Source organism: Rhinolophus sinicus, linkage group LG15 (assembly GCF_036562045.2).
Source record: "Rhinolophus sinicus isolate RSC01 linkage group LG15, ASM3656204v1, whole genome shotgun sequence".
NCBI lineage: Eukaryota > Metazoa > Chordata > Mammalia > Chiroptera > Rhinolophidae > Rhinolophus > Rhinolophus sinicus.
Window position 1 is genome coordinate 9,771,726 of NC_133764.1, and position 21,472 is coordinate 9,793,197.

Here is a 21,472-nt window from a genome sequence, read left to right on the forward strand (position 1 = left end):
GTGTGTGTGTCTGTGTGCTTCTGTGTATGCGTGTGTGTATACATGTGTCTTTGTATGTCCGTGTGTCTGGGTGTGTCTGGGTATGTCTCCATATGTCTGTGTGTGTACGTGTGTCTGAGTGTGTCTGTGTATGTATATGTGCCTGTGTATCTATTGTGTCAGTGCGTGTCTATGTATTTGTGTATCTGCTGTGTGTGTCAATGTCTGTGTCGAGGTGTAGCTGTGTCTGTACGTCTGTGTGTACATCTGTTGTATGTCTGTGTGTGTGCTCCTTGTACCCTGAGTTGTTCTGCACGTCTGGAAGAAGGACGCATTTTCTGTATGTCAGAACAGCTCAGTGCGTTAGCCACTGGCCTCACATGTCCGGAAAGGGCCACATGCCCATGATGATGGCAGCAGACAATGCGTGTCCCCAAGAAAGAGGCAGTGACCAAAGTAATGGTTCCTGGAGCTGGAGGGGGCCTTCCAGAGAGACCTGCCTACCTGACACTTCCCCAGCACACTAGTGTTCCCACCCACTGTCCCCTGGCTCTTGCCAAGGGAGAGGGGAAGACAAAGGTACAGGTTGTAGTGGCAGTGTGCGGTCAAGTCCTGGCACTTCCTTTCACATGCTGACCCTACACACTCAGTTTTCCCTCTGGGCCTCAGTTTCCTCGTGGGAAATAAAATGAAGGTAGGTTAGAAAAGCCTGTAAGTCTTTCCAGGAGCTGATGGTCTGTTATCTGTGTCTCGGGGGAGGCTACAGGGAGTCAGAGAATGGGAGGGTGCTGAAGAGTGAATGTGAAAAAGAGGGCTCTTAGAGTCAGGGGGTCCTGGGATAAGCTGATTTCTGTCGCGTCCAGCGCAACATGGGCAGTGAGAGAACGAGAAGGGGCGGCAAAGGGTTAGGAAAGAAACAGAAATCAAGAAAGTTATGAAACAGGGGGCCAAGGGTCTCCCAGCCTCAAAGGACTGAGAGCCCCGAATCGGGCCGCCTTCTGGCTTTTACTGATGAACACACAAGGAAGTAGCATCGTTTCCTCCACGGTCTGTGAGTCTCATACATCATACCAGAAAACTGATTCAAACCAATCACCCTTGCCTGCAAACAGCCGGAATAGAAAGTCCCATGATGTCGTAACAATTATGATATGTGCCTCCCCAGGGACAAATCCTTTATGCTGAAACTTATTGATAAGAATGGAAGGAGAACTGGTGTTATTACATCATTGAATCACTTCCCAAGCAGGTTGTGGGAAGGAATATAGCTACAGAGGCGGAGGCTCTCCTTAGCTAGGGGAAGGGGGGGCTGTGCCCACCTCTATCGGCCCCGTGAGTTCTCCTGGTGGTCCCCACGCGGTTCTGCCTGGCTTGGGTTGTTCCTCCCGTGAGGAATCTTACCCGTCGTTGGCTGACCAGCCATCTTTTGGGGGCCAAACAGAGAGACATGAGGTGCAAGCACAAAGGTGAAGCAAAGTCCCTGAAAGGAACAGTTTCACAGACTCTTCTTTCTTTAGGGACATGCACGAGGGGACAGACAGTTAGGCTGCTGCGTGACAACAGATTTCTTTACTGCAGGACTTCTCAGAGCCTTTAAGATGTTTACTAATGGAATTCAACAAGAGGTGGCAGACGTGTGTGGGGTTCTCAGTTCTGTGGCCACAGAACCTAAGTTTCTTTATGGAGCATGTTCAGCTAAACAGTGTGAGAAACATGGAACCTCAGACCTTGCCAGGATGAGGCCCTGCCAGCCTCATGTATCCTCCACTCTGACGCTCCCCCGTTGTTCTCCACATTCCAGGGAAGGAATTGGTGTTCTTCCTGAAGCCACAATCCCAGCTGCACCTCAGTGCTGACTTGGACGCCTTGGATTTGCAGGGCTTCCTGCCAGACCAGGAGCTGGCCCGGGTGTCCATGCTGTCCACCGACAGCGGCATCGAACGAGACCTTCCTCCAGGCGCTCACGAGCTGCCTGCACCCAGCAGCCCTGAAATGGAGCACAATGCGCTGCAGCGAAAAGGGGGCATCAAGAAGCGGGTGTGGCTACCGGACATCTTGATGCCCAGCAGCTGGGATGGGCCCCCGGGGCTGCACCAGAGGACAGGCAGGCCAAGTGGGGATGGGGAACTGCTCCCCGGGGTCTCCCGGCTGCACACCGCCCGGGTGCTGGTGCTGGGGGATGACAGGATGCTGGGGCGCCTGGCCCGGGCCTACCACATTCTCAGGTAGGGCGCTGAGAGGGATGGCTGGGGGTGGGGGATAGTGGGGGCACAGGTGGACCTGGCATGGGCTGGTGGAGGGTCAAGGAATGGCTAGGGAGGGTCAGGAGGCAGAGGCCAAGATAGGATGGGGGAGGATGGTGCACAGTGCACCCATTCCATAGATGAGAAAACAGAGGCTCAGAGAGATTAGGTAAATTGCCCAAAGTCAAGAGATAATCAAGAGCAGAGCCAGGATGTGAACCAAGCCTGTTTGAAGCCTAAAGCCCTGCCCTCACCCCTGTGCTCTGCTGCCCTTTGCCAGGAAACGAGAGACGCAGACGTTCTGCCTCACTCCTAGACTCAGCCTGCAACTCTACTACATCCCTGTGTTGACACCTGAGGTAGCTGGACGGGAGGGGGACACGGGGGGAAGGGATAGAGGGGGTGTCAGGAGCAGGGCTCTGGGTTAGGGGCTGGGCAGTGACACTCTGCAGCCTTGCCTCCCCTGACTCTGGGAACTGGGATCACCCTTCCTTGGGATATGGAGCTGGGTGAGACTTCAGGTCTTATGTTCCAGAAGCCACAGACACAGGCCCTATGCACTAAATGTGGCCAGAGAGATGTTCTCTCATGTGGCAGCCTGCCCATTGCTGGTTCTTGTTTTGCTTTGCGAATGGAATTAATTGCAAGGTTCTCTTCAAACAGGGGGCTCACGCACACACGTGCTTCGTTGGAATTTCAGGCAGTGGAAGCCACTGACCTACTGGGGGAGATGAAGTCCCACTTGCAGTTTTTCATTTCTGTTGCCCATTCTGCTGCTTATTGAGAGCATTGAATTCAAAGCAACACTTGTCTCTCCCCTTTTAAGGCCGATGATCATTTTTCAACATCCCTAGCAAGTGCCTCAGAGAAGGACATTCCAGCTTCATCTGAGGCATAAAACAGGACAGCTTTTACGTGGGGCAGGAATGGCTCTAAGAGGTTAAATGATTTGACTACATTCCCAAAGCTAGTTTGCCTAGGACTGGTGCCTGGGGACCTTCCAGCCAGGAAAGGAGTGTCAGAGAGAGGGCCTGACAGGTGGGCTTCAACCCCTTGTCCCCAGAAGCCCACATCATCCAGGCATTTGGAGCTGGGAGAGCTGGCTGCGTTCCTGGGCCGTGCAGACCCGTGGTATGAGAACACCATCAACACCCTGTGCCCGGCTATCCACAAGCTGGCAGAGATGGTAGGGACAGCGAGGGTAGGAGGTGGGGAGGAAGGGGGGCGGGAATGGGGTGGGAGCTAGTTCAGATATTACTCTTGACCCTTGACCTCAAGGGTCAGCCCAGGTGGGAGGAGGCAGGAAAGGATTACAGGAGGGGAGCCCTAACCAGCTAGTGGTTGGAATTTACTTGGAATACTTACCAGGTACCTACAGTCAGCCCTCCATATCCACAGGTTCTACAGCTGCGGATTCAACCATCCCAGGATGGAAAATATTCAGGAAAAAAAATTATATTGTTGCTGACATGTACTATGTAGTTAGGCCTATGATGGCTGTGTATGTACTGAACATGTACAGACCTTTTTTCTAGTCATTATTCCCTAAAATAACACAGTATAACAACTATTTACGTAGCATTTCCATTGTACTAGGTATTATAAGTAATCCAGAGATGATTTAAAGTCTAGGGAGACCATGCATAGATTATATGCAAACACTACACCATTTTACGTAAGGGACTTGAGCATCTGAGGATTTGGGTATACACGGGCGTTGGGGGTGCTGGGATACCAAGGGACAACTGTACTTTGGACAGGACCATTGTGGAAAAGATAAAGTAAAACATTCTTTCATAAAGGTGTAGGCCAATTAAATTCCTTCTTTTATGCGTTTCCTGTGGTGATTTCACTAATTCCAATAGTTTATGCTTCTAGAGCACTTCCATGTGGCAGGCTCTGTTCTAAGCATTTACACACAGCATTCCTACCAAGTATATACTCTTGTTGGCAGGTGCTATTGTCACCATGTCCCCATTTTACAGATCAAACAGCTGAGGCACAAAGAGATTAGGTAACTTGTCCAAAATAAGAAAATGAATGGCAGAGTTCCCCCTGGAATCAGGCACCGTGATTCCAGAGCAAAACCATAGTGCTGCTTCCTAACCCCTGCTGACCATGGGCAGGGAGCTAGTCTTTTACTGATTTGAAAAGGCCTTTACACATATATGTTAAGAGAATCTTATCCTTTTTGAGGTCATACGTGTTGCCGAATTTTATTCCACTTTGTTATTTGCCTGTCAATTATGTAAGCAGTGCTTTTTGATCTTCAGAAGTTTAATATTTTCATAGTCATACACACCGTTTTTATGCTTTGAAAAGTCTTCTCTACTGATGAAATTATATCCAAGATTAAATAAATAGTCACTGTAACTTTAACACTTTTAATATCTCAATTTTTACATTTAAATAACCTATCTGCAACTAATTTCAATGTTTAGGGTGTAATATGTAATTTCACTTTTTCCAAGTGTTTAGCCAGTTGTTCTAAGCTATTTATTGCATAAACTATCTTACCCCATCAATCAGAAATGCCACTTTTGTCATTTACTAAACTCTTACATATGCTTCAGTTTATTTCTGGATACCTATTCTTTCTCATTGATCTATTCATCTCTGTACAAATTAGCAGTTTTATATTTTAATAGCTGTCAGGGTAAGCCTACCCCATTGCTCATCTTTTTCAAAACTTTTCAGACTATGCTATTTATGTTTGTTTCCAAATAAGTTTTAGAATTTTATTGTCATTTTATTTTTAATTCCCTTGGGATTTTATTTAAATTTGGAGGAGAATTAGCATCTTTAGCATAATAAGTCACCCTCTCTGGGAGCATGGTAATAACTCTACATTTATTAAAGTCTTCTTGTATATCCCTCTGGATAGTTATACATTTTTCATCATACAGCCCTTACCAATTTCTTGCTAAATTTCCTCCTCATGTATTTTCTTGCAGTTGTGGATGGTATCTTTCTCCCATTATACTTGGGTAGTAGTTACTGCTACTATAAAAGGAACCTATTGATTTTTACATATTTATTTTAAAACTTGCCACTTTACTGAGCTCTCCATTTTGCTATATTGCCTGATTGATTGGAGTGCCTTCGTATATATTTTCTTCTAACGAAGATGTTGAGGAAAGGCATGTTTTCTGAATTATGGCTTGTCTAAAACTGTCTTTGCATATACATGGAAGACTGTTTAGCTGGGTATTAAAATACCTTTCCCTCAAAACTTGGAGGCTATTATAAGAGGAACATCTGATGCAGGTCTCATTTATGTGCCTTTGTTGGTAGCTTTTTTTCCCTTCCATGACACATGTAGGATTTTGATTTTTCCCTGGTCTCCTCCCGCTTATAATGAACTGTTTGTATGGCCCTTACACTTGCTCCAAAAACAAATTTCCAGGTGAAGAGACAGGAAACAGTGTGAGCAATGGCAGCATCATTAGAATAAGTTCATAGTTTCTCAGCGTGACTTTTTAAGGGAACAGTATTTCAATAGACAAGATATGAGAAGCAGAAGAGATATAGGATTGGCTACAAGATAGATTAGATAAATTCTGAGTTCTTTCCAACTCTGATACTATCAGATTCTATGTAGACATTCTGTTCCGTTTACCAAAAAACCCCAGGATTATGCTTTATAACTATACAGGGTTGAGGAAGGCCTGTAGGACATGGCACTAGTTCTTTCCCAATAACAAATAAACATTAATTAGTTTATTAATATATTCAGATACCACAAGAGCTAAAAGAGACATCAGCTCCTCTGGTTCAACCTCTCATGTCCAAGGTTACCTGGCTAGTGAGTAGCTAATCTAAACCTAGAACCCAGTCCAGACTATTTTATCATTAGTTATATTCTCAAGCATCTTGTCTACCTCAAGCACCCAGCACAGTGCCTTACACATAGAAGTGCCCAATATACCTTGTACAATTGAAATGAGTCAGTCCCTGGGGAAATGGAGCTTTGGACATGTATATTTTGACTAGGAGTGGAAATTGGATAGTAGGAAAGGCTTGGACTGTGCTGAAAGACAAGCTGGGTTAGTGCGTCACAGAGGGCATGTGGGGGCTTTGGAGTTTCTCTGTTAAAAAAGTGGCACCTCCCACAGTAGCATAGAGGGAGATGGCTGAAGACATTCTCTGTCTCCCTCATAGCCTCCTTCCCTGGATACATCCCGGACTGTAGACCCTTTCATCCTAGATGTTATCACCTACTATGTTCGCATGGGCACCCAACCCATCTATTTCCAGATCTACACAGTCAAGGTAAGCTGTCCACCTGGGGCTCCAAGGATACCGTGGCACCCTCCTGGACCCCAGGACCCCACAATCTAAATACCCTGGCTCCGCAGAAACACAGGTTACCAGGATGCAAGTCATAAACTCACCCAGACACTCTTGGTTGTTAACTTTATCTTCTTAATCTCTGGATTTCTGTGAGTGCCCACAGACGAGTTTCTCATGGCTGCCTCTGCTTCTAGCTTCCTGTCTTACTGAATTCTTTTTTATCACTCTGCATCCTGTGGTAGATCTTTTCTTTATTGCCTTCCTGATTTTGAGCTCAATGAGGGGTTTAGGCCCTTTCCTTGATTTCCAAAATGCAAACCAAAACAACACAAAACACAAATGGAAAAAACCTCTCAAAGTTCCCTGGTAAAGGGAGTAAACATCTCAGCAATGCAAATGACTCAAAATTAAAGATTAGGTAGCTGTCACTGCCCTTCAGCCAATGGCCCCCAGGAGCACCTGTAGCTGAACAGAGTTGGGTTTCCTGCTGCAGTGAGGGGGAACACACACCATGGAGAACCACAAGGCATCTCAGGAAGAGGCAGTTAGAAAGAACTTATAGGATTTAGGCTCCTGTTGGGTGATTTTGGAGAGGGTTCCAAAAAGCAGGACTCTGCTCTGGATCAGATGCTGTCAGGAAGCGGGAGTGATTCTATGACCAGGCATCTCTGTAGTTCTTACCATCATTCTTTGACTCTAAGAGGCAGGAGCCACTTATATTTGCCGGGATGGGAGGGTAAGGGATGTGGCCTACACAGAGTTCCCAATTTTGCCTCTGTTCAGATGTGATTGCTTACAGTCAACAGGAGAACACTAAGGCTTGGCTGTGAGTGCTAGGCCAGCTCCTAGCTTCTGGCACCCACTTTTCTCTCTCCATCCCCATTCTGAAAAATTCTGTGGTCACTCTTCCCTGTTGTTCCCACGTCCTCCCTCCCTCCCTCTTGCTCCATCCACACCTTGCCTCTCTCCTCTTCTCTGTCCCTATTCCCTCAGGAGCAACTTCTCCTGCCAAATTTCCTCCAGGTGTCACCAAGAACAAATCAGCTCTCAGTAGCTCTTCTCTCATGCAGCCCAGAGCTTCCCTGCACACGACGAGGAAGGTCAAAGTGCTCATCTCTGGCCCTTTCCCTTTCATCCTCTCCTACTCATGTCTACAAGAGGTTTTATTACCTTCCCTCCTGTGAATTTTGTCCCCTGCTCCTGCTATCCCCATTAGTAGTGGTTACAGTAGTTTGGGTTTCAATACTACTTTCCTCCACTATTTATAAATATATGGCTGTAGATATATGAACAGATACACAGACAGGATCAGATCAAGTAATCATTGGGTGCAACTTAGAATATTAATTGTAATATTCTAAGGACTCCTTCCCTGCCTCTGAACACTCCCCACTGTCCATATCCTCGGGCTCTGGGGGCTTAGAGGTGCGAGCTGCCTCTGGTAGAGAGTCGGCCATCTCCAGCCCCCTCTCTCCCTCTCACACGTCCTCTCTCCAGATCTTCTTCAGTGACCTGAGCCAAGACCCTGCAGAGGACATTTTCCTCACTGAGCTGAAGGTGAAGATCCAAGACTCCAAATTCCCCAAAGGTGAGCATGTGCTCCCCCCTTTCCAAAGCTCGCCCTGACTCAGCTTCCCCAAGCCCCATTTTTAGAAGGTCCTCCCACCCCTCACATAATGATCCCCCCCATCCCACCTCCCCTGAACACTGGGGTGCCCTCAGCTCCCTCCAAGCTCATCCAGACTGAAGGGCAGCCTGACACTCCTGAGGTGCTGTCTTTCCATTTAGGAAGAGATGCTGAGAAAATTCTGCAGCTTAGCCTCAGTGAGGTGAGGAAGCTGGGGTGGGGGAGGGGCTCCCACCTTCAGCCTGTTCTCATCTTCCCTCAGACTGTTCCTCACCCAGGAAGAGAGGTGTGGCAGAGGGCCCAGGTGCCGAGCTCTCCCTTTGCTACCAGAAGGTCAGTGGTGTGGGCATGGTCAGGAGGTGGTCAGGACGTACAGCTGGATGGAAGCGGGTGTTAGGCACCTGTGGGGGAAAAGCAGACAGAGCCAGAGGAACTTTCTGCCCTTTTCTCAGCACTGCCCCATTTCCCAGCCTTCGGAGGGTTATGCCAGGATGGAAGGGTTACGACTGGCCTTACATTAGACAAGGAGGTCATGTAATTTAAGGAACAAGGGGGCTGTCCCCTTGCTCAAAAATACCTTTCTCACTAGCTGACCAGATGTATTGGAGACAGAGTCCTTTGGGTCTAGAAGGCTGTACATGCTCCCTGGGGCTAAGAGTGCTCTAAACCCTAATCCCCTAACCCCTATTGGACATTAGTGACACAGAAAAGGCTCTTGGGGCAGGGGCAGGAAGCAAGACAGTTGACGTGAGGATGCATGGGGACAAGGTTTTCCTGAGGACCCCCATCTGTGCCTGCATCCCCCTCCCCAGGCCCTGCTCAGCCACCGTACCCGAGAGGTCACTGTTTCCCTGCGGGCCACTGGGGTGGTCCTGAAGGCCCTTCCAGCCAGTGACACTGAAGGTGAGGAGCTGGGAAAGCAGAGCAGAGAGAGAGAAAGGACGAGGGGAAATCTGGGGGTGGGGAGAGAAGGAGAAGGGTTGAGGGACAGGAGATGCAGTGAGCTGGGGAAGGAGGCCTCCCAGCCCGTCCCTGGGATCATGGAGTGTGGCTGAGCTCCTACCCAGGCTGGGCCCAGGACTGGGTGCCAGGCTGCCAGGGTGAAGCACGGTCCCTGCCCTCAGATGCTCACCATTAAGTAACTCATGCTCTAGCGCTGGATTGCACCTCTGCAGCCTGATGAGACACCAGCTGGAAGGTGGAGGGGCCACATGGAGGGGGTGCAGGTGGCTTCCTGCCTCTGCATTGGGCCTGTAGAGCTGAGTTTTGTTTGGAATTTTTTTATTTTGAATGTTGTTCTATGGAGCAGGTACTCTCCAGTTCACAAAAAGGCATCACAAGTTCAAATTATCTAATTCTAGCCTATTATCTACCCTGTTTCCCCGAAAATAAGACCTAGATGAACCATCAGCTCTAATGTGTCTTTTGGAGCAAAAATTAATATAAGACCCGGCCTTATATATTATATTATGTAAAACTGGGTCTTATATAAGACTGGATCTATTATATTATATTATATTATATTATATTATATTATATTATATTATATTTTATTATACTATATTATACCCAGTCTTATATTATAGTAAAATAAGACCGGGTTTTATATTAATTTTTGCTCCACAAGATGCATTAGAGCTGATGGTCCAGCTAGGTTTTCTTTTCAAGGAAACACAGTAAATACCTATATATATAAGAGTTACCTAATTATCTAAATTCAAATGAAGGTAATAAAAGATACCTATTTATGTGCAGATAGTTATATGCATAATTTATAAATATGAGTTCTTGTTAGCTCCCTGGTCTCCTGGAATAATGAAAAGGTTGGTAATGTGGATTGCTAACCATTGCACACATTGATCGTAGGCCAGGCAATGTTCTATGTTAAACATATTAACTCTTTTAAGCATATTATTCCTATGAGATAGGTACTATTAGTATTAGCCACTTTTTACTGGAGAGGAAATTGAAATAAAAAATTAATAATTTGCGCAAGGTCATGTCTCAGAAGTCTCACACAAGTTCCTCACTACTGTGCCCTACCATCTCCTCTGTGATTGCCAAATCTCAACAGACCAGACTTAATCGATGTGACCCACAGATGCTTATAGAAGATCATTTCAGAGCAAACAAGAAACTTGACCCAGGTAGAGATGTATCTTGTTCAGCACTCTACCCCTAGTGCCTACCACATATTCTGGCACATAGTAGGTAATATATTTGCTGAATAAATAAAATGCTACTTTATACTCAAAAAATTTTTTAATGAGTCTGGAATATTCCAGAAGAAACACAGAATGAAAATACACATTAGCCAGGCTGGAATGCCTACAAGGAAGCCATCTCTGATCCTTCCTCTTCTCCCGTCCAACCACGAGTAATCGCGCTGTCTCTAAAATTCTCCGGTTTTGCTAGCATTCCAACTATGACACCTGTCTGTCATAAAGCATTTGTGTTCATATATGAGTATCATTGTTCCTAAATTTTCTTGGCATCTGGCACAAAGAAAAAACTCAAGAAAAAAATTACTGATTTGATCACTTCCTAATAAAATGGCTTCCAGGTGGGTTGAATGTGTAGATGACACATGAAACTCTATCACAGCGAGACATTCTTTACTTGTAGGGCTTGAACACCACAAAGGAGATGTGTGACTTTGGCAATAGCTCTTAAGGTGATCATAGAATGGGTCAAGAGTGCAGATTTTAGAAACTTAAGGGCAGGCTTCAAAGCCCAGCTTTCCCACTTACCACTGTGTGACCCTGGGCAAGTTACTTGTGACTTCTTTACCTGTTTTGTTCACTTTTAAAATGGAGGTAAGATACTAATTTATGTGCATATAGTAAACTACAATGTTAACTCTTATTATTAAAAATTGTATTTCTTCTTTTAATTCACAAGACTCCCACCCGCCCACCCCCACTCTAACTGATGCCTCCTCCAAGTTTTCCATCACAAAACCCTATTAGAACTGATGCCAGAACCCTCCTCAGAGGCACAAACATCTAAGAACCTTCCTTTATTGTACTCAACATCCTGGGATAGGTGTTCCTTCTGTTTTTAGCATGCCCAGTAGCTGCAGGGAAGTTCAACAGAGTTTCTTCTGTTGAAAAAGGGGGTGCAGAGGAGGTGAAGAAAGAGATCTGGGTTGGTGATGGCTGCTATGCCTGAGGATTCAGAAGCTTTGTGGATTCGCCAAGGAAAGGAGATGGATAATCAGGAAGAAACTGAAACTTGGCTAGGACCAAGGTGGTATCAGGAAGTGGGGACTAAATTGGGTGTGGGGCGGGATTACAATGGAGGGGGTTCAGAGGGCTCATTGAGGTCGTCTTAGGACCTAGAATCTCAAACTCTCCTACTTTCCTGAAGGCCCATTCATAGCTTCCTACCCCCTTTTCATTCTTCCCCGTTGCAAGGCCCACTCACCGCCCCCGCAACTGTTGCTTCCCTTACAGACCACATGTGCCTGCGTGTCAGCCTGACAGAGGTTGTCAAGTCATCCAACTTGGCAGGAAGGTCCTTCTCTGTAAGTACTGGGTAGAATGGGAACTGAGCATATTCAAACAGAGAGATGGCTGGGAGCCCCGGGGGAGGGAGTTCAGAGAAAGGGATTTGTGAGCCTTTGCTATTGAAGTGGGCCTTCCTATTGGAAAGAATCTGCTTTCCAATCAGTTGGTTTGAAATACTGAACATCAGCTGGCATAAATAAGGCATTATAAGAGTTGAGGCCTTGCCCTCCACCTGCTGGCTGCCTGAAGACTTAAGACATACCCAGATAACTACAAAATGCACCCACATTCTGGCTTTCCCCTGCACTACACAACAGCCACACTCCTTAAACAACCACTACCCAACCTTTGACCAAATCCAACCAGCTCTTTCAACATCATTGCTCTTTGCCCTCTGCTTTGCCCTTATTGATACTTATAGATATGGATTCCCGTACTGATACACACATAGGACTCACCAATGTTTTCCCTGTCTGGTGGCCTCTTTGGATTTCACTTCCCTACTCGGCTGGGCCTTGGATCCCATGATTATACCTGACCAGTGTTCTCAGATACCCTCAACTCCCCCACACCACTTACCAGGCAGACCCTCACTTTAGATCAAGCTGCCTCCCCAGTCTGTATGCTCAGGTGGGTGAATGCTCCCAGAATAAACCCAACACCCATGTAGACTAGGGCCTCAGCAAACTAATGACCTCCCACCTCAACCAGACCTTTGCATCACTCAACGCTTTTCTCTTCCATCTCCTCCAGGCTCTTCTCTACCTGTTTTCAGTTCTCTTGTCTCAGCTTTGACCTCGCCCTTGCTACTGCTCTTTCATCTTAGCCTACAAACATGCTCAAGTCTTTTTCATCCTAAAAAGAAAAATCGTTACCATGACCCAACTAACTCTAGCTACCACTTCCTTCCCTTCTCAGTCAAGCTTCTTGAAAGATACCTCTAAAGGAGTTTCCAGTGCCTTATCAATGACTGTCTTAACCACTGCCATCTGCTTACAGCCCACCCCATGGTGGCAAAGTCACCTCCATGTCACCAAGACCAAAGGTCACTTTTCAGTCCAGAGATTTCTTTAGCCTCCCTTTTAAAAATAATGTTTTAACCTATAAACAAAAGTTTAGTTATTTATATTGGGAAATACAAAAAAAGGCACAAAGAAGTAATTCTACTAGTAGTCCCATCACCTAGAGAGGTGACTATGAATATTTTTAAGTATAAATATCCCGCCTTTTTTTCTATGTATTTTTACATAATTGATAGCTACATATGTACTGGTGTGTAACTTGACATTTTTACTCAAAAATATACTAAAGCGTTATAAATATGGCTTGACAGTATCTGTCATTAAATATGTCATTAAATACTGGTATATTTTATGAAATATTTATTACATGATGGCTACATATGTCTGTGTAATTATTTAATTGACTTCTTATAACACATTTCAGTAAGTTCTCATTTTTCACTATTATAAGCAATACAGTGAGGAACATACTTGGAGATAAATATGTGCTGAAAATCATTGTTATGCCTTTTTTTAAAAATGCTTAGAAGTAATATTACTCTCAAACAGCATCCATATTTTAGGATTTTTGGTATCTTTTGCCAAATTGCCGTCCAGTAAGTCTATACCAAATCCCACCCTAGTGTTTGAATGCTAATTTCACTGCACAATTAACACATTAACTGATTTTTTCAGCTTTGGAAATTTGATTGTCAAAATTTTCATTTCTTTTTTCAATTTGTATTTCTTTCATTTGTGTATTTCCTGTTTATAGTCTCATCCTATATTAATACTGTGGTGTCCCTATTTTATAATATGAGAACACTAACCCCTTATTTGTCATATATTTTAGAAATGCTTTTCTCAGTTTGTCTTTTAATGTTGTTTATGATTTTTTTTTTAGAGGTAGCAAAATCTACAGATTGTTTTCCTTTGATGATTTCTGCCTCTGGTATGATTATACATTACATATGTCTGATTCTTTTTCAAGCACCATATTTCATCAAATTAAAGACATACCACAATTTTACATACCAGTAGGAAAGAAACAATATTTCCTACTGTGAACAATGCTTTCTTATCACATTGGTTGCAAAATACTTCCTAATTTCAGAGATGTTAAAATATTTCTCATAGTTTTTATTCCCTCTCATGTTTCTTTACTCATTTTAAACATTTTTATTTTATAGTCAGATTTCTGTAATTACATCATGTGTAATTATTGGGAGTATAATCCTCTGTTTATTGGGTCCACTGACCCCCATGGCAGCTTAATGTCTGTATGTTTCCTCAATAGTGAGCTCATACTTATTGGAGTTTTGTCTGTGGGAAACCTGGGTGGAAAACTTGTCATCCTGGAGAAATTCTGTATTTGTTCTTGCCAAGAGCCCAGGACCATATTTCAAATTAATTTCTTGGCTCATATATTCCCAGACCATGCAGACAATGTAAATGTGTACCCCAAATCCACACAAGGACAGGTTTGTGGCTATGAATTTTCCAGGGGAGACTTTTCACCCTCACTCACAGCACAAGCCACAACAGACAAGCTTCCCTGTGGTCTCCCATTGCTGCTCGTGCCTTTTTCCTAACCTAGTCTTTCACCGAGACTATACAACCTTCAAGAGTCCTTAATGGGGACCTCAGTTTCAAACTCCTGCTTCATGGGGGCCCATGGCCTTGTCTCCTGTTCCCCCATGGCTGTTGAAACCCAAGCTCTTTGATTCCTGATACTAGCAAACTCCCCTGGGACAGCCAAACACAACATTCGACCTTGGTATTTGTTGACATTTTCTTCAGTGCCTGGCACATGATCAATTTTTTAATATCCTGAGACAACTAAAAAGTACATGTGTGTGTTCTATCTACAGAATGCAAAGTGTCATGTTGAATGATCAAATCAAACACATCCTATTACTCTAATCTACAACTTTTAATGTTTTTTGTCCACCTCATCTGTCCAAAATTGAGAAAGGGTTTGTCAACATTCCTGCTACGGTTTTGATGTTGTCAATTCTGTCTGTTTGAACCCAAAGTTTCTTCTAGTTTCTGATCCTGCTGATGTGAAATATGACGCCTGACGCCTTCTTAAGCCCAGTCTTTGTATGAGATTTCTCTCTCTCTCTCTCTCTCTCTCTCTCGCTCTCTCGCTCTCTCGCTCTCTCGCTCTCTCGCTCTCTCGCTCTGTCTCTCTAGAAGCTTTAGATACTTCATTCCATAAAGGATTCTGAAGGGTCACCAGCATGTGCCATGGTGGAATCATTTTCATTCATTATTTTGGATCTTTGAAGAACATTCTCAGTCTGGAGACTTACATCCTCTGGTTCTGAGATATTTTCTAATATAGTTTCAAAAATTATTTCCTTCCTTTATTTCACTGCTGTCTATTTCTGAACTGCAGATAGTCAGATGTCAGGCCTCCTAGAGCGATACTCTAATTTTCAAATCTTTTCTCTGCCATTGTTTTTCTCTTCAAGTTTGGGGAGCTTTCTTCAAATTCATTTTTTGAACGTTTAAATTTCAAGAATTCTTTCTTGTTTTCTGGTTATGCATTTTAGTAGCATTCTATTCTTGCTTCATTGGTACAATACCTTCTTTTATCTCTCAAAAAATCGTAATTATTTATTTTAAATTTTCTTCTGCTCCCTGCATTGTGTCTGTTTCCTCTGAATTCCTGTTCTCTGTTTGCTTGTTTGGGTATCTCTCCTTTTTCTTTTTTTTAATGTTAGAGGCTGTTTCTGAACATCTGGTGATCCTTGGATGCATGTTCAAGTTGAAAAGTGGAGCAGTAAAAACCGGAGTCAGTGGTGGGCTTCTCAGTGAGCAGTCAGTCAGAAGGCCATGTTCCTTTCTGTGGGGAAACCCATGTCACTATCTGCAAGCGTCTTTGCTACGACAGTCTCTTTTTCCTAAAAAAAGGGTCCTTCAGGCTCCTGCCTTGGGGAATGGGGGGGGGGGGAGGAGGGTATAGGACTGCTGGTGTCTGTACTCCGGAGCTGGACTGGATGAGGGAAGTAGGGCTCACACCATTCAGTGAGCAGCCTTTCATGTAATCTACCTAAATGGAGTAGAGCACTTTACTCCGTCCTCCTCCAATTGTGGTGTCCCCAAGTCCAGAGTCTCTCTCGTCCAGTTTCTCTGGTCTCTGTGGCAGAGCGGAGGGGTCACTGCTTGGCTGCTGAGGGTGGGAGTGGGAACCTGAAGCTGCCTAACTGTTCCTCATACGAATTCTCAATCAATTCCCTTTTTTCAGGCTCCATCCCATCCCCACCATCTGTGGAAGCTATGGCTTCCAATTCACAAGCCTTTTCCAGAGTTTTGATCCTTATGTTTGACCTCCTTCTCTGCACTCAAGTCTTATCGTTAGGGCTTTAAGTGTTTTCTAGTTTCATTAAAGATGCACCTCCTTGTTCTGAGGTGAGTTATAACAGGAAAAAGAGAAAATACACACTGACATTTTGAAATCAGAAATCTTCATCCCTTCATTTTTAAAACATTTAAATTTTATTTTAGCGATGCTTCTTGTAAATAGCATATAATTGGATTTATCTTGACTCAGTCTGAAAGTCTTTGTTTTTTAATAAATCCATCAGCACTATATGCTATTTGACTTTACTCTGCCATCTTATGTTGTGCTTTCAGGGTGTTGTTTTTTTTGTGTGTGTTTTTTTTAATACTTTTTGGTGTTTCTTATGTTTCTTTCTGCTCAGAGTTTGTTTACTTATTATTCCCCCTCTGATGATTTGGAAGTTATATGTACTTTTTTATTTTTTTAATCAGTGGTTGCCATTAACTTGAAAATATTTATATTTGAAATTCTAGTTGTATGTTAATACTCCAATAAAGCTGGCTTGCAACACTGTCATGGAAGTTTTCCCTAGTTTTCCACTCCTCTGATCCATACGAATGACTTCCACCCCTAGAACTGAAGCCCAGTTCTCTGAGTCTTTAAACTCCCTAAATCTGTGAGTTCTGAGATACCACTTTCTCGTAGTTCTTCTTCTGCTTGTCTGATTGTTGTTTTTTAGCCTCTTTCCCTGGACTCTTTTTCCTAAACCAGTTCCTTAAATAGCTTCTGTTCCCTACTTCTACCCATGGCCCACTTCTTTTCTCATTCCCTGGGCTGTCAAAACCCTTATACAGTTTTAGTCCAATTTGTTCAAGATGCCGAATCTATATCTCTGCTCTGACATTTACCCCTGAGTTTCTGACTCCTGCATTTAGCTAAGTTACCATGAACTCAATGTCCCACAACATTCCAAACCAAAGCCAGTGCTTTCTAATAGGTAAGAGCTCACTAGAGCCAGACTGCCTGGGTTTAGATCTTGGCTGTGCCATTTACCACCCTGTGACTTTAGGCAAGTTACTCAAGCTCTCTGTGCCTCAGTCTCATTATCTGTAAAACGGAGATAATAACAGTTCCTACCTTATCTAATGGTGGGGGTGAAATGGTTGTAATATGTAAAGCTCTTTAGAAGAGTGTTTGGCCAAGTCAGAGCTATGTGTTCATGGTTGTTTTCTTTTCCTCCCCTGTGTCCCATCTCTCAATTAATGGTACCATCAATTAACCAGTCACCTCTGCCAGAGACCTAGGAGTCATCTCACATGCCTCCTCTTCCTCCCTTTCCTGTGTCCTGCTGGTTTTCTGTTTCAAACCTCTCCCTTCCTCTCCATCGACCTTCTCCAGGTCCAGCAAGGTTAACCAACCATCCCAATTTGCCCAGAATTGAGGGGCTTCCTGGGATATGGGACATTCAGTGCTAAAACCAGGACAGTCCCAGGCAAACCAGGACAAGTTGTTCACCCTCAGTCTAGACCTTCATCCATCCCCTTTCCCTGGACAAATGCAGGAGCCTCCCAGCTGCTCTCCCTGATAATACTCCCATGCTCTTTAGGTCCACCTTCCACATCTCTGCCCAAGCGATCTTTCTAAAACAGAACTTAGACACATCACTCTGTGCTTAAACCCCCTCTGCCATTTCCCATTCTCCATGTCAGAAGGACAGAAAAACTCTTCAGTGTCGCACAGCTTGGCTCCTCCTCTCCATCCACAACTCCGGCCAGCCCTGCAGGGCCTTTACACGGTGGTATTTGGAAGTGTTCCCGCAGTCACACCCCTGTACCTTTGCTCATGTGTTGTGCTCGGCCTGAAACCCCATTCCTCCCTTCCGCTTCCCCATCTTCCTTTCATAACACCTCTTTCTCCTTCAAGATGAAACTCAGGTGTCACCTCCCCCTGGAGGCCCGTCCTGATGCTCTTCACCTTTCCCTCCATGCTCTTCGCCCCACCCCACTCTCCACGCCCTGGTAAGCTAGGTGCCCCACCTCTGTGCTCCTACAGAGCTTTGGGGACAAAAATGCTTCCAGGTGCAACACTGTGAATGATGTGATCTTTGGTGTCGATGGACTGTGAGTTCCTGTCACCCAGGCCTTTGTCTGAACCCTCCCTATTCTCCCCAGCACTCAGCCTGGTGTCTGGCCCGCACTTGATGTTTGCTGGGTCGGCTAGTCCATCCTCCATCCCCACAGGACCTCATCCCGAACAGAAACTCACTTTTTCTGAGGCAGCCTGTCCACCGTAGGAGAGCTCTGATTAGCTGAGAGGTCTACGGCATTGAGCTGAAATCTTCCTTCCCACAGGATAGCTCAGTATGTAACCTGTAAGCTCCAAGGTGGACCTATTTACCCTGATGTAGTTCCTCTTTCAAAGTCAGTTCCTTATAATGGTTTCAGTTTTTAATGATCTCTTTAAACAACCTGGTTGTGGGCTTTTTGAGAATCTAAACTTGGTGCCCCGGTGAGTTCCCTTTCACTCCTACACTGACTTGCTGGGGGAAATTGCAGTAGCTGTGCTTTCCTCTCTGAACACAGGTAGGTGCATTTGCATGTTCTGTCCAGATGGGTCAGATGATAAACACTGAGCCACGGGAAGTTCCCGGTGAGCTAGAGTGAAGGTATTCTGGGCTCTGAGAACAGCAGGGCGTGGGTATTATGGCTTGGCGAGTTTAAGGGGCAGCAACAGTATTATTTATGCTGGATTGTAATTTTGCTATAGAAAAGTAGTGAAGAACGGTAGAATTTGGGTGTGGACGGTAGGAAGCCACCAGCGGAGAACAAGCAGCCGCATTTTGCTTATCCCCTCAGGAGCTAAGTAAGACTGGGGCCCTTTGCAAATTCTACTTCTGATCCTTGCCACTGACTTCCATGGATGCATTTATAGACTGAAATTGCCTGCGGTCCTCACAGGGCAAAGCCAGGCAGGTCGGATGTGTCTAGCGGTGCAGACCACAAAGGGATATGAAGGCATCTGCCTACACGACAGGCAAGTGGGAGGAAGCCCCAAGATTGCCTCTGATTATCTAAGGGCAGGGCCATGCAGGCCCAGGTCCTGCCAGGAGACACCAAGAGCAGCCTGATGCAGTAAAGAACACCGGAGAGGCAGGGAGCTGGGTCCCACACCTACCACTGTGACACCTGCCATGGGTGACAGTCAGTGCTTCAGATGTCTGTCTTCTCTGTGGGAACCTTGAGTTTCCCTCACCGGCTGGGTCATTTCAGGTGGAATACCACCCGTACCATAAACTGAATGCCCTGGCTTGCCCCCAGCCCCCAGCTCACCAGGACGTCAGCCTCTCTGCTGTCTTTCCAGGTATTTCTGGAAGGTCATGGATGACATCTGAATGCTCACGATCACCCAGCTACCTGTCTGGCCCACTTCCACTTGGTTCCACTGCCCCCCTCCCTGCCATACCTGCCCACCGTGACTGAGAGCTCCAAAGCTGCCGCAGGTGCTGTTGCACAGAAAGGAGAAGTCCCCTCTCCCTTTATGTTACCCTCTGTCTTAGAAAAGTTTTGGTAAATCTTTCTGTCTTTACTCACGACCCACCAGTCCAGACTCACATGAGTCTATAGAATGATGGTAGGAGGGGGTTTGGGCGAGGAAACAGGTTGAAAAGTGAAAGAATCCACAGTGGGTTCCCTTCTCCTCTGACAGCTGAGGCCACTATTCATGCGTAGCTTCTTCTTAGAAAATTATAATTAATAATAATAATAAACATCCAACACTGATACAGTGCTTACCATGTCCCAGGTACTTAACATACGAACATACTGTCTCTTTTAATCTTCACAATAGTCCTTCAAGGTACTTACTATTATTACCATAGATACTTTTCTCAATAGGAGAGAAATAAAAGCACAGAGTGATTAAGAAATATGTCCAAGGTCACACAGCTAATAAGTGGCAGAGCCCGGATTAGAACCTGGGCAGTTTGGCTGTAGAGTCTGTGCTTTGAGCCTCGTCCTGGGAGATTCTTGCACACTCTGCCTGTAGATTTCTAGCTGGCCTACCCTACCCCACAAAAGTGCAACAGAAATGCCAGGACATGCTTAACTCCCACTTTAGGCTGCTGCCAGTGCCTCTGCTCTGTGACAATGCAAAGGTAGATTAGCTCAGTGGTTCTCAGCCCTGCCTACAATAGGGAGCTTATTTTAAAAGGCCCATATCTGGATGGACTCCCGACCACTTAAATCAGATCCTCTACTTTTGTTTTGAAAGATGATTCTTACGAGCAGCCAGGGTTGGGAACACTTGGATGAGATGGTGTGTACGGCTCCAGCACCTCGTGTTGTGTGGTGGTGCATCACCCAAAGCTACTGTCTGCGTGTGGACTGGGCCAGTGATCTGGAAAAGCCCCCTGAAAGCCCTACCTGGAACCCAGGCTGCTCCAATTCTCCACCAGTGGGACAGGGCCCCTCAGGACCAGGCTCCCCAGGTCGGGGGTTAGAGGGCTGCCTGGGAGCTGCTTTCCTTCAGCTCTAGGTACTTTCTAGAGAAGCCACACAGGGTTTTGGGGTGTGGAAGGCTAGAATGCCTTGCTTCAGGTTCCCTGTGCAGAGGATGGAATGCTTCCACCTGTATCTGGCCCCCAGAAAATTCCATGGTACAAACTAATACGACATGATCTGAGTAATGCAGACAGGTGGCTGCTTTCTAGCCTGTGATTCTGACACAGGTAAGTAATTTTGTATGTAATCCAACATAGAACTGGGGTCAAGACTTACAAAATTCCACCCATGATATGCCTATCATCTAGGAGGTGCTCAGGTAACTTGATAACCTGGCAAGCACTAGCCACAGGTTGGGTTCAAAATTAAGGACAACAGCTTGGGGAAAGAACTGCAGACACAATGAGAGACCCAGGGGCAAGAGCAGGCTAGAAGCAGTTTCTGCAGGATTGTCACTGCTGCAAGTCACTTGCAGGAAGAGAGCCAGGGACCCCATGTGCTGGACTGAAGAAACACACTAGTCTAGGATGGGAGAAACTGGCAAAGCCATCCGTCACAAAGGTGACACATGAGCTATCTCTTTGTTGCAGATGGTGACAAACACCTTCCGGACGGCCAGCATTCGGATCCAGAGCCAGGACCAGAGGCTGCTGACACTGTTGCTAGACAAGGACCATCGGCGTACTTTCAGGGATGTGGTCAGGTGAGGCTGGGCCTGCCATCCCTAGCGTTCCACTCCTCATGGGGCAAACCTAAGCAGCAGCCAGCCCTGCCGTCTCCTGCTTCTAGCCCAGGACGTCTGGCCAGAGGCAGATCCTGTGCCAGGCAGGTGTCCCTAGTGGGCAGGGACTTAGGCCACTGCCCTATGACTTGAACACAGGAAGAAGGACAAATGAAGGGCTGACCCTGGACAGCAGCTGATATTTTAAAGTTTCCTGAGATTCCTCTATGCATACTAAGCCTGCAGCCCTCCTGCTCCAACCCCCGGTGCTGGCAGTGGCCCCTCCAACACAGGCTGACTTAATGTGGCAG

The 21,472-nt window shown here is 45.6% G+C and overlaps 1 protein-coding gene and 1 long non-coding RNA gene across 2 annotated transcripts in view; one reads left to right on the forward strand and one right to left on the reverse strand.

The window, feature by feature from the left end:
* Positions 1–21,472, forward strand: part of PIK3R6 (phosphoinositide-3-kinase regulatory subunit 6) — a 59,310-nt gene that overhangs the window by 36,377 nt on the left and 1,461 nt on the right. Inside the window, exons 11-19 of the mRNA XM_074319523.1 lie at positions 1,781–2,204; positions 2,503–2,581; positions 3,286–3,408; positions 6,384–6,494; positions 8,013–8,103; positions 8,405–8,475; positions 8,955–9,045; positions 11,598–11,668; positions 21,031–21,143. Coding sequence (XP_074175624.1) covers positions 1,781–2,204; positions 2,503–2,581; positions 3,286–3,408; positions 6,384–6,494; positions 8,013–8,103; positions 8,405–8,475; positions 8,955–9,045; positions 11,598–11,668; positions 21,031–21,143 — 1,174 coding nt within the window. The remainder of the gene's footprint in view (positions 1–1,780; positions 2,205–2,502; positions 2,582–3,285; positions 3,409–6,383; positions 6,495–8,012; positions 8,104–8,404; positions 8,476–8,954; positions 9,046–11,597; positions 11,669–21,030; positions 21,144–21,472) is intronic.
* Positions 911–18,522, reverse strand: LOC141568813 (uncharacterized). Its single transcript, XR_012492028.1, has 2 exons — positions 18,207–18,522; positions 911–1,966 (listed from the first exon to the last, which is right to left on the reverse strand). It is a non-coding gene; the product is annotated as an uncharacterized LOC141568813 (long non-coding RNA).